The sequence below is a fragment of the Octopus bimaculoides genome, chromosome 6, assembly GCF_001194135.2.
Source record: "Octopus bimaculoides isolate UCB-OBI-ISO-001 chromosome 6, ASM119413v2, whole genome shotgun sequence".
NCBI lineage: Eukaryota > Metazoa > Mollusca > Cephalopoda > Octopoda > Octopodidae > Octopus > Octopus bimaculoides.
The window spans coordinates 115,798,811-115,809,793 of record NC_068986.1 but is presented as its reverse complement, the minus strand read 5'-3'; the positions used below and the strand labels follow the sequence as shown (position 1 = coordinate 115,809,793).

At 41.3% G+C, this 10,983-nt stretch overlaps 1 protein-coding gene across 6 annotated transcripts in view; it reads left to right on the top strand.

Moving 5' to 3' along the window:
* The window catches only part of LOC106881599 (pecanex-like protein 1), a 105,495-nt gene extending 95,349 nt beyond the window's left edge, over positions 1–10,146 (top strand). For all 6 annotated transcript variants that reach the window (XM_014932059.2, XM_014932061.2, XM_014932060.2 and 3 more), the window contains 7 exons: positions 1,271–1,377; positions 1,591–1,738; positions 2,005–2,235; positions 3,717–3,991; positions 5,398–5,504; positions 6,386–6,762; positions 8,219–10,146. In XM_014932059.2, coding sequence (XP_014787545.1) covers positions 1,271–1,377; positions 1,591–1,738; positions 2,005–2,235; positions 3,717–3,991; positions 5,398–5,504; positions 6,386–6,762; positions 8,219–8,503 — 1,530 coding nt within the window. In that variant the 3' untranslated portion in view covers positions 8,504–10,146. The remainder of the gene's footprint in view (positions 1–1,270; positions 1,378–1,590; positions 1,739–2,004; positions 2,236–3,716; positions 3,992–5,397; positions 5,505–6,385; positions 6,763–8,218) is intronic.
* The last annotated feature ends 837 nt before the right edge of the window (positions 10,147–10,983 follow it).

Genomic DNA, 10,983 nt, shown 5'->3' with positions numbered 1-10,983 from the left:
CCCCCGTCTTTGTTTCTCTGTCTCTCACTGTATCATCCCTTTCTATGAAGATGTATGTATGTTTATAGTGTGTTGATTCCCTGGATGCAGAAGTGCAATGACACTATTTGGCGCTTTGTAGGAGACAATAATACTGTTATGCTTTCAATAAAACTTGTCTGACATATGCAAATATGGAAAGATGGACTTTAAAACAATGATGATATGTGTGTACATATGTGTGTGTGTGTGTGTATATACTCTTTTAACTCTTTTATTTGTTCTATCGGTCTCTTATGCTGAACCGCTAAGTTACGGGGACGTAAACACAGCATCGGTTGTCAAGCGATGTTGGGGGAGACAAACACAAACACACAAACATACACACACACACATACATATATATATATATATATATATATATATATATATATATATATATATACATATATACATATATACGATGGGCTTCTTTCAGTTTCCGTCTACCAAATCTACTCACAAGGCTTTGGTCAGCCCAAGGCTATAGTTGAAAGACATTTGCCCAAGGTGCCACGCAGTGGGACTGAACCTGGAACCATGTGGTTCGTAAGCAAGCTACTTACCATACAGCCACTCCAATGCTTTTATCCTACTTAATATGAATGTATTATTAGAATGCTGTATGTCGTTGTATTTGCGTTGTGAGACCCTCTCATAGAGACCTACAGTGCTATTCTGTATTAATGCTGCTTCTGTCACTAGTATTTATCTTTTAATAAGCCAGCTGACTATTTGTGACATCAATGACTGAACAGTTACTGTTATTCTATATATCAGCAGTGAGATTTGGCTGGCACGAGGTGAGTGGATGCCTGTCACTGAAGACGTGCGTGTATGATGAAATTACATGATTTGGCTGTTCTGGCACCCATGCCAAATGGTTGTCATCTGCTAGCAATATTTGTCATTGCTCTTTGTACTTTTCTATGAGAGGATCTCGCAAGGTGAATCCTGCTGTATATGGCATTCTAATATGGAGGGTACAAAGATTGTCATTTGCTATTAACACTGCTTCCTTTGCTAAGAGTTTTATACATACATATCTGTGTTAAATGTACACACAGCTATACAACACAACGTGTTAAAGCCGTTTTCTTTGCTAAAGCAGTGGGGATTATTCTTGTGTATATTCTGTGTAATGATTGTGTTATGTTGTGTATCTGGATAATATGGAGTTGGATTGTTGTTGTTGTAGTAATAATGATGATGATGATGATGATGATGATGATGATAATTGATGTTGTTTCAGTCTGTGGAAAGTGGTAAAGACTCCTTCCTTGTATCGTTGTGTTATGGACTCAGTTTGCTGGGACGTCGAGCCCTGTGTACAGCGTCACACAACGGGGCATCAGTGGGGTGAGTGTTGACCCTTCCTTACTACTGCCACCACCACCACCACCCGTTTTTCACCTCAGCTTCTCCTCTAACCTGCCTCATCTCTCATCCTCCTACTTGTCCTGCTCCTCACAGTCTTCCTTCTCATCTCCCTTACTCTTCCTTCTCCTCCCCTCCTCCCTCCTTCTCCATCACCTGTTTATCTAATCTGTTTCCGCTTCTCTCTTTTTCCAGAGTTGATTATTTCCTCTTCCGTCTTCACGCCCTCTTTAAAGGAGACTTCCGTGTGACATCATCACGTGATGAATGGGTTGTAAAGGATGTGGAGCTTCTCCGTAGAGTTGTGGCCCCTGCACTGCGCATGTCCCTTAAACTACATCAAGTAAGTACCTACGATTATTTCTGTGTCAACATGTATCTGTCTGTGTGTCACACCTGTTCATACCGATGAAAGCATTAAGAGTTCAGATTCCCTTGATTCAACACTTTACCTATCTTTATTCTACCTTGATGTGTAATATTACTAGCATTGTTTTATGTTCCTTAGACAAGACACACCACTCTCCTGTTATGTACAATGTTACCCACAATTTTCTGCATCAGTATCTCAGTTGCTTTGGTGACGAAGACCAACTTTCTGTCTTTCAGGATCATTTTGCCTCATCCGATGAATATGATGATCTGCAAGTTTTATACAATGCTATCAGTAATTATGAAAAAAATATGGTCATCTCTCATGAAGCCGACCCAGCATGGCGCAATGCTGTCCTCTCCAACACAAACTCTTTGCTTGCTCTACGACATGTCTTTGACGAAGAATTAGATGAATACAAAATTATAATGTTGAATAAAAGATATCTGTCGTTCCGGATTGTCAAAGTAAGTGTGACTCTTATTCCTTCCTTAGCGTCTGCTGAAGCTGTTATTGGTCGGCTCCAATGGCCAAACTGCAAGTACCTGCTTCTAGTATAGTTACTATCTTGGCTTTATGATGTCTACATATCCATACCCCCAGGCCCTCCCTCCCTCGCTCCAGAAGCTTTTGTCAAACAGGAATATACCATCATCACCAACTTCTACTGCAACCGCTAATGACATCTGTGACTTTATTTATTGTTTTTACATCTGCTTTTCCATGATGGCATGTGTTGGATGGGACTTTTTGATCCGGTGTTTTGCAGCTAATTGCCTTACCCGAGGCCAACCTTTTCAGTGATGTCTTACACGGCAGAAGGATATAGTGTGGTTACTTTAAAAACTGGGAAACAGATGGTACAAGAACAGCATGGCTGTGTGGTTAAGAAGGTTGCTTCCCAACCACATGGTTTTGGGTTCAGTTCCATTGTGTTGCCCCTTGGGCAAATGTCTTCTACTATATTATAGCCATGGGCTGTGTGTATTTTCAACTATATATGTATATATATATATATATATATATATATATATATATATATATATAGAGAGAGAGAGAGAGAGAGAGAGAGAGAGAGAGAGAGAGAGAGAGAGAGAGAGAGAGAGAGAGGGAGAGTATGGCTTAGTGGTTAGGGTGTTGCACTCACGATGCGAGGTCGTGGTTTCGATTCCCAGACTGGGTGTTGTGTTGTGTTCTTGAACAAGGCACTTCATTTCACGTTGCTCTGTGATCGTTTCATCATCTGACATATGTCACATAGTGCACCTGTACAGGTAATATCGATTTGATGGAGAGAGTGAGCTTATGTGAACACAAACATTTGATCACTATAAACGAATCAATGTATGCATGTATGTATACATGTGTGTATGTGTACTTGTGTATGTGTCTCCATGTTACAAGATGGTTGTCACCACCATCATACAAGTGGTTGCATGTGTTTCTGGTTCATCATGAAAACACATCCAGCCACAGGGAAATATTTGTTTGGAAACAGTTGAAGGTTGGTAAATAGGAAGCTCCATCTGCCTGTAGAAAATTGCTCAACGAATTCTGGTTGAGCCAAGCCTTGCAAAATCCCTTTCAACATAACACATTATGTTAATAACCATGGCTGTGCTGTAGCTTGACCTGATTATCATTTAATGACTGACGTGTTGTTATTGGCTACAGTTTGTTAATACAGTCTAACTCTGTTGTACTTATTTACATTATTTACATTTGATGGATATTTGTCCTCATCTTGTTTGTTGTTAACACAATATTTTGGCTGATATACCCTCCAGCCTTCATCAGGTGTCTTGGGGAAATTTCGAACCTGGGTTCTCATTCCTAAGGTATTAACAACAAACAAGATGAGGATAAATATCCATCAAATGTAAATAACATACATAATCCGTTGTCTCTTAAATATAGAACTGTATTATCTGTTGTTTTTGTTGTTTAGGTGAATAGGGAATGTGTGCGAGGGTTGTGGGCTGGACAACAACAAGAACTGATTTTCCTCCGCAATCGAAACCCTGAACGAGGCAGCATACAGAATGCGAAGCAGGCTCTTCGCAACATGATCAACTCCTCCTGTGACCAGCCCATTGGATACCCGATCTATGTGTCTCCACTCACTACATCGTATTCCTCAACACATGAGCAGCTGGCCACCATCATAGGAGGAGAGTTCTTGCTTTCAAATGTCAAAAGTTTCTTTAAAAACTTATGGTTCAGGTAAGACCTTTTATTTTTTTCTCCTCTGTCTCTTTTGTAGTTATTTAGCCCCAGGTTAGCCTTGATTAAGCAGACTTGTGATCAAAAACTTTCTAGTTGTGATCAACTGGCAACAACCACGCTCGAATGTTGTTTTTCACGGGCCACCGGCACATATGCCAGTAAGGCGACGCTGGCAACGATCATGCTCAAATGGTGCTTTTCACATGTATCTAGATTTACAATACCCAGTGTGTCCTTCCTTTTGAGAAACAGTAGGGTTTGATATAAGGGATAAATGGGTGTTATTTCTAAATAGTCAAACAACCATCTAGAAGCTTTTTTCAGTTATTTGAAATATTGGGTTGGCAATTAAGTTCCCACCGTTTTTAAAAATTTAAATTTTTAAAAAAGTTTAATAAAAAAGAATTAAGATATGATTATAATATATTATAATAATATTATAATAAATAGTATTATACAGGTACAACACAGACTTTCTAAATGCTGATGGTCTGGAGTGTCTTACAGTCTGCTTTAATTTATGAACAGGAACTTCAAATTCGTGTGACAACCAGACTGGTTTACTGGTATCGTTTATACTAATGTACAGGTGTCGGTATTTCCTTTAATTATTTAAGTAAATTTTATATTTGTGTAAATGTACAGTATGTTGACGAAGGTAACCACCCCTGTACATTTACTACACGGTTTGTGATTGCTTTTACACAGAGTGTGTTAGGTAGGAGTAGGGGTGTCGACAGGAATAATGGTATATCGCTGGATGTCTGAGATTGCAGACATTTTATTGGCTTTTTGTGGATGGGGAGAGCCAATAGCCTCTTCAGACTTTATAAAACTGAAGAAATAGAAGAGGGGAGTCAAATATTAAATTAAATGGGGAGTCAGATATTTATCAGAACAGTGACAACTTTGGACATGTTTCAGTCTTATGAGACCTTAACAGTCAAACAAACTTCCAGATGTTAAAATCACTGAAGAAAATATCAATGTCTCATGAGTGTAAGTTCTTGTATGCTGTTGGGGCTGGAGTTGGCAAGGGTTGAGGAAGACTGGTTGGGCTGTGTCTGTTGAAGAGGATTTTGTAAAGCAATGATACGAAGAGGAGTGATTGTAACTAGAAGTAGAGGCTGTTATGCCTGGCTCTAGAGCTAAGTTACTGACTAATCTTTTCTACTCTAGGCACAAGGCCCGAAATTTGTGGGGAGGGGGCCAGTCAATTAGATTGACCCCAGTATGCAACTGAATGAAAGGCAAAGTTGACCTCAGTGGAATTTGAACTCAGAACGTAAAGACTGACGAAATACCAATAAGCATTTTGCCCGGTGTGCTAACGATTCTGCCTAATTAATGTCATCATTGTGATGATGCTATTTATGGTTTCCATTTGCTTTTGCTATTTACAGAATGCGTCGGCACTGTGGTGCCAGCTGCGCAGGAAGAAGTTCTGGTTTTCAAGAAGAAGCGACCTGCACCAGCGCCTGCACTCATGCTGCTGCAGCTGTGCAACTTGGTATGGTTCGTTAAGACACCTGTCTTTGTGCATGCGTGTGCGTGTGCGTGTGTGTGTGTGGATCATGATGTTACCCTATGAAAGTTTAATCACCACTACACCCTCACCTGCTCGCTCCTTCACCACCACTACTCTACCACAACCTTAGCCAAACACTACCACCACACACCATTACCCACACACAAGTTATATGTACACACACACACACATGTATATAGACAAGTGCACAGTCTCCTACACACAATACCACTACACCAATACACACACATAAGGCCACCACCCCTGTCACTCCTACACACTCTACCACTACCACACATGCACACAGTATCACAACCAGACACACACACACACACACACACACTAGCATTATCACATATGTTACCACCACACCACATGTGTGTGTCCACACACACTATAAACCAGTGTGGGAGCCTCTATGCTGTTGGTTAATCTGCTAGAAATAGCAGCCAAATCTCCCACAAATCACAGTTTACCATTTAAAAAGAAAATGGCATTAGATATAGTCGTAGATGCAATCATCATCATCATCATCATTGTTTAACGTCCGCTTTCCATGCTAGCATGGACGATTTGACTGAGGACTGGTGAACCGGATGGCTGCACCAGGCTTCAATCTGATGTGGCAGGGTTTCTACAGCTGGATGCCCTTCCTAACGCCAAATATGCTTGAATAAAAGACAATATAATCATGCCTTGGATGTCTGTGTTCACAACTCTGCTCTTGACTGGGCTGACCTGGGGTTAAATAACACCACCACCACCACCCATACAACCTTACACTCTCTCTGTCTCTCTGTCTCTCTCTGTCTCTCTCTCTCCACTGCACTTCCCCTACCTCTACCTTTCCTCTCTCTCCCCAGGTTCAATGCGTTCCAACTCCAACAGTGCACCACCGACCACTGGTGCACCCTCAGTAGGCGGTGGAGCGGCAACAACAGGTAGTGGTGCTGTGTCACCTAGCAACCAGTCTGACATCACACTGCAGAACCTAACCAACAGTCACAACAGTAAGTTGAGCTCACCTGCTGCTGTTACCACGGCAACAACCACACCAACATCAACAGCAACAACAACCCCTTCTATAACAGCTCTCCTCGATAGCAGGAGCAGCAGCAGTGGTAATGGTGTACCTGCTACTGCACCCACTGCACCTACTGTTGTAACTAGCACTGCCCCTGGTTCAAACTCTGTCAACAACACCACCACTAAAGAACCAACCATCTCACAACGGGTCAGAGTAAGTATTTGTTTTTTCACCTTTATGTATTTTGGGGGGATATTGTGTGTGTGATACTATGTGTGTGGTGTTTGTATTCTTTGTATGTGTGTGTATATATATATAATGATCATCATCATTTAACGTCCGTTTTCCATGCTGGCATGGGTTGGACATTTTGACTGAGGACCGGCAAGCCAGGATGCTGCACCAGGCTCCAATCTGATCTGGCAAGGTTTCTACAGCTGGATGCCCTTTCTAACATTAACCACTCCAAAAGTGTAGTGGGTGCTTTTTACATGCCACTGGCACGGGAGCCAGTCAGGCAGCACATATATATATAATATGAGGGGTTTAGTTCACTGGTGATCTAAACCAATAGGTACGCTGCGTAATTGCTATAATTGGTCATCTGTTAGGTTCTAAGTTTACAGCGGAGGCTGGATCTAGGAATCTGTATTATGGTTCCACTCTAATAGAAAAGATTTCCTCTTATTCCTTTCTGCTGAAGAGCGTCGGCTCGAAATGTAGAAAACTTTCTCACTTTCCCGAGTGTCAAACTAATACACCTGCTTGTTGTTGATACACCTGTTTTCGTATTTTGTTTTTCTGTAAATTCCAACTGTATATATAGTTGGCTCCATCTTGTATCCAAGCATTGGCTTCATCAGTTTCTGCCCAGTCTCCTCTGCTGATGTTTGTCTCGAAAGTGACTTTGGAGTCCAAGTCGGTTGTGAAAAAGTCGTGGGCAGAACTTGCACGGGATGGTCGATGCAGGTCAAGGATGTTGAAGCTAGCTGCCAGACCTCAATGTCACTGCTATTCATTGGAGAGCAACCATCCAAGATTTGCCGCTGATGTGTGGTCATGGACTAGAGGCCTCCAGCTCTCCAGACCTGCCTTCGTTACCCACGATACCATCAACATTGAGCTTTTGAGACAGATTAGAAAGACAAAGCCATTTTGCTAAGTAAATTGTTTGAGGTGGTCGTGGCTGCATGACAGCCATGTGCACGCGCTTGGCCAGAAACCTCTCCACTGCGGCTCAAGAATTGCGATGTGCAGTCTTGATGAGGCTGGTTGCAGCGAACTGTCGGAGTCTATCTGCCTTTGTCACGCCTGCCCACCGGGCATTGCCCTCTTCAGCTAGAGTCAATCCATGTGGGCTCGAGATTGCCCTTCTCTACTTGCTCTGCCGTTGGGGGTATATATATGTGTGTGTGTGTGTGTGTGTGTGGTGTACATGTGTATATGTTGGGTGTGTATATATTATGCATATATGTGTACAGTATATTGTGTTTGTGTCTGAATATTCACTTGTCGTTGTTCCATGAACTGGGAATTGTACACCATACATGTGTGTGTGTGTGTGTATTATACATTATATGTGTGTAGTGTATATACATGTGTGTATCTGTGTTGTTATTCATTCACAGTATCTAAATTGTACATGTCTGTCTGTTTGTCTCTTTCACAGATAATGGATCCCAGCCAAATGTATGACAATATGAACCTAGGCCGTCGTATCGATGTTCAGTGGCCCCGTGATGATTGGAAACAAAATGGAGGCAAAAGTGGTTGGAATGGCTGGACACCCACAAAGGGATTAGAGGGCACTATTGTACATCGATGGGTCCCGTGTCACCGTGACCCTGTCTGCAGGTCCCATGTTGACTACACCATCCTGTTAGTTCAGGTTGGCTCTGACAAATATGTACCAATAGCCGATGGTGGTGTGATGCACTTGGGTGTCGAAGTTTGACCACGGTCCACTGCTGCTTCTGCGGTGTTTTCAGACTGCAACCTCATCAACTGGCCAAACATGGATGCCACCGATGGATGTCAGCTTGACCTGACCTGACCTGATCTGACCTCGGTTGACCTGGCCTCAGTTTGGCAATAAAGCATCAGAAGAAATCTTAACCGAACACAAGAAGTTGACAAAAAAACAATTTTGGGGTCCAGAGTTATGGCAGTGAGATTATCTGGCAAACAAGGGTCACATCTTTATTATAATTATTATAATAATGGTAATTATTATTATTATTGTAGACGATGTGTTGATGTTGACCTAAACTATAGAAAGACAGTCTCGGCCCCTTTATGATCTCCCAGCTCAGTACCTCATTGTTCATTCCTGTTTGGCAGGCAATACCAGTAATACATGGAGCTTCAATCAACTGACCCTTCCACCTCTCTGTACAAAATTTGGTTTTCTGCCATGGACAAAAGCTACTATTATTATTATTATTATTATGATCATTATTATTATTATTATTATCATTATTATTATTACTACTACTACTAATAATTGTTATTTTTTGATATCTGTCAATCACCATGATATAGTGTTAAGTTTGTTCTGCAAACCAAGGTCTGTGATAGGGTTTCAATTCCCAGTTGGATCCCTGTCATGTTATGGAACTAATGACATTGTGAAAGGCATGACCATCATAACATCTCATTTTCTTCCCCCTAACCATAGTAATCTAAGGTGCCATGCCAATCTATGAAATTATTATTTTTATTATTATTAAAAAAACATGAAGTTAAAACTGTACCATTCCTTGTTTGGTTGGCAAACAGAGTTAGACCGGACACGAAAGAAATGTTTAAAATGGGAGACTGTGTTTGTCCTCCTGTCTCTCTCCCACCACAACAAGAGGCCATTCGACACCTTCTCTCCACCTCATTGGACATAACACACACACACACACATACACACAGGGCTGACGGTATTGTCTGGTGGTGAAAGATCTCAGTTATAATCACAAATAACAACTTTGACCATAATGATGGTGATGGTGGTGGTGGTGACTTGGAATTACAAAGAAGTGATGATGATGATGATGGTGATGGTGCTGTTGATGATGGTAGTGATGCTGATGATGATGATGATGAAATATTAGAGACAACAATAAAGAAAATGGTTTATTAAATTTGTACAGACTTGTGAGTGTGTGTATTGGTGATGTATATAGATTAAAACTAGAAAAATGTGTGTATGTGTGTATATATTACTTACACAAAGGCTTGAAAAATGAGTGTTTATATGTATATATATATGTGTGTGTGTGTGTAATTAATGTGTGTGTATATATATATATATGTATATTTGTGTAATGTGTGTGTGTGTTTGTATGTACATACACACACACCTAAACATTAAACCAGGAAAGATGAGGGTTGCACATGGAATAAAGCTATCTCTGAGTCATTTGCTGTTCCTCCTCCTCCTCCTCCTCCAACCATCACCACCACCACCATCATCATCATCATCATCATCATCATTCTCATCGCCCACATCCTGACTTTCCCTTGTGAAGTCCTTCCTGGGGATCAAACCTCTCTCTCTACAGTTTTATTCACTTGGATGAACAAATATTAAAATTGTTTTACTCTCTCTCTCTCTCTTCTTTGTCAGTCTGTCTGATTTGTGAGTCTTGTCTTTCGACATAAAAGTCAATGTGACCCTGTGTGAAAAGGGGAAAATTAGTAAGACCTGGATCCCTACGACTGTCTTTGCAGCAATTTGATTTTGCTGATGATCTTGCAGTTATCTCTCTTGTTTGTTATTTACAGATTTTAAACACCTTTGGGGGAAGTTTTTTTCCTTCTAATTGCAAGGGCAATCTCACTGTATTACACACATGACACATTCTGCTCTATATGTATTTTGTATACTGAATTTTCTCTCTGGTATTTCCTCTCAACCATATTCTTGATATGTGGAGGTGCAATGGCCCAGTGGTTACGGCAGCGGACTCGTGGTCGTAGGATCGTGGTTTCCATTCCCATTCTGGGCGTTATGAGTGTTTATTGAGCGAAAATACCTAAAGCTCCACGAGGCTCCAGCAGAGGGTGGTGGTGAACCCTCTCACTCTTTCTTCCTGTTTCTGTTGTACCTGTATTTTGAAGGGCCGGCTTTGTTACACTCTGTGTCACGCTGAATCTCCCTGAGAATTACGTTAAAGGTACACGTGTCTGTGGAGTGCTCAGCCACTTGCACATTAATTTCACGAGCAGGCTGTTCTGTTGCTCGGATCTGCTGGAACCTTCGTTGTCGTAACTGGCGGAATGCCACGAAAAAATTCTTCATATGTAAAGTTGAACTGTGGTCCAAGGGATAAATTCTACACAGTGTAGCCATTGTAATCCATGGAAGTTCAGTGTCTAATGAGCTCACCATCAGGCTGATAGTTTAGGTAGACATTGCACAGATGTTCTGTAGGAGTCTAGTAA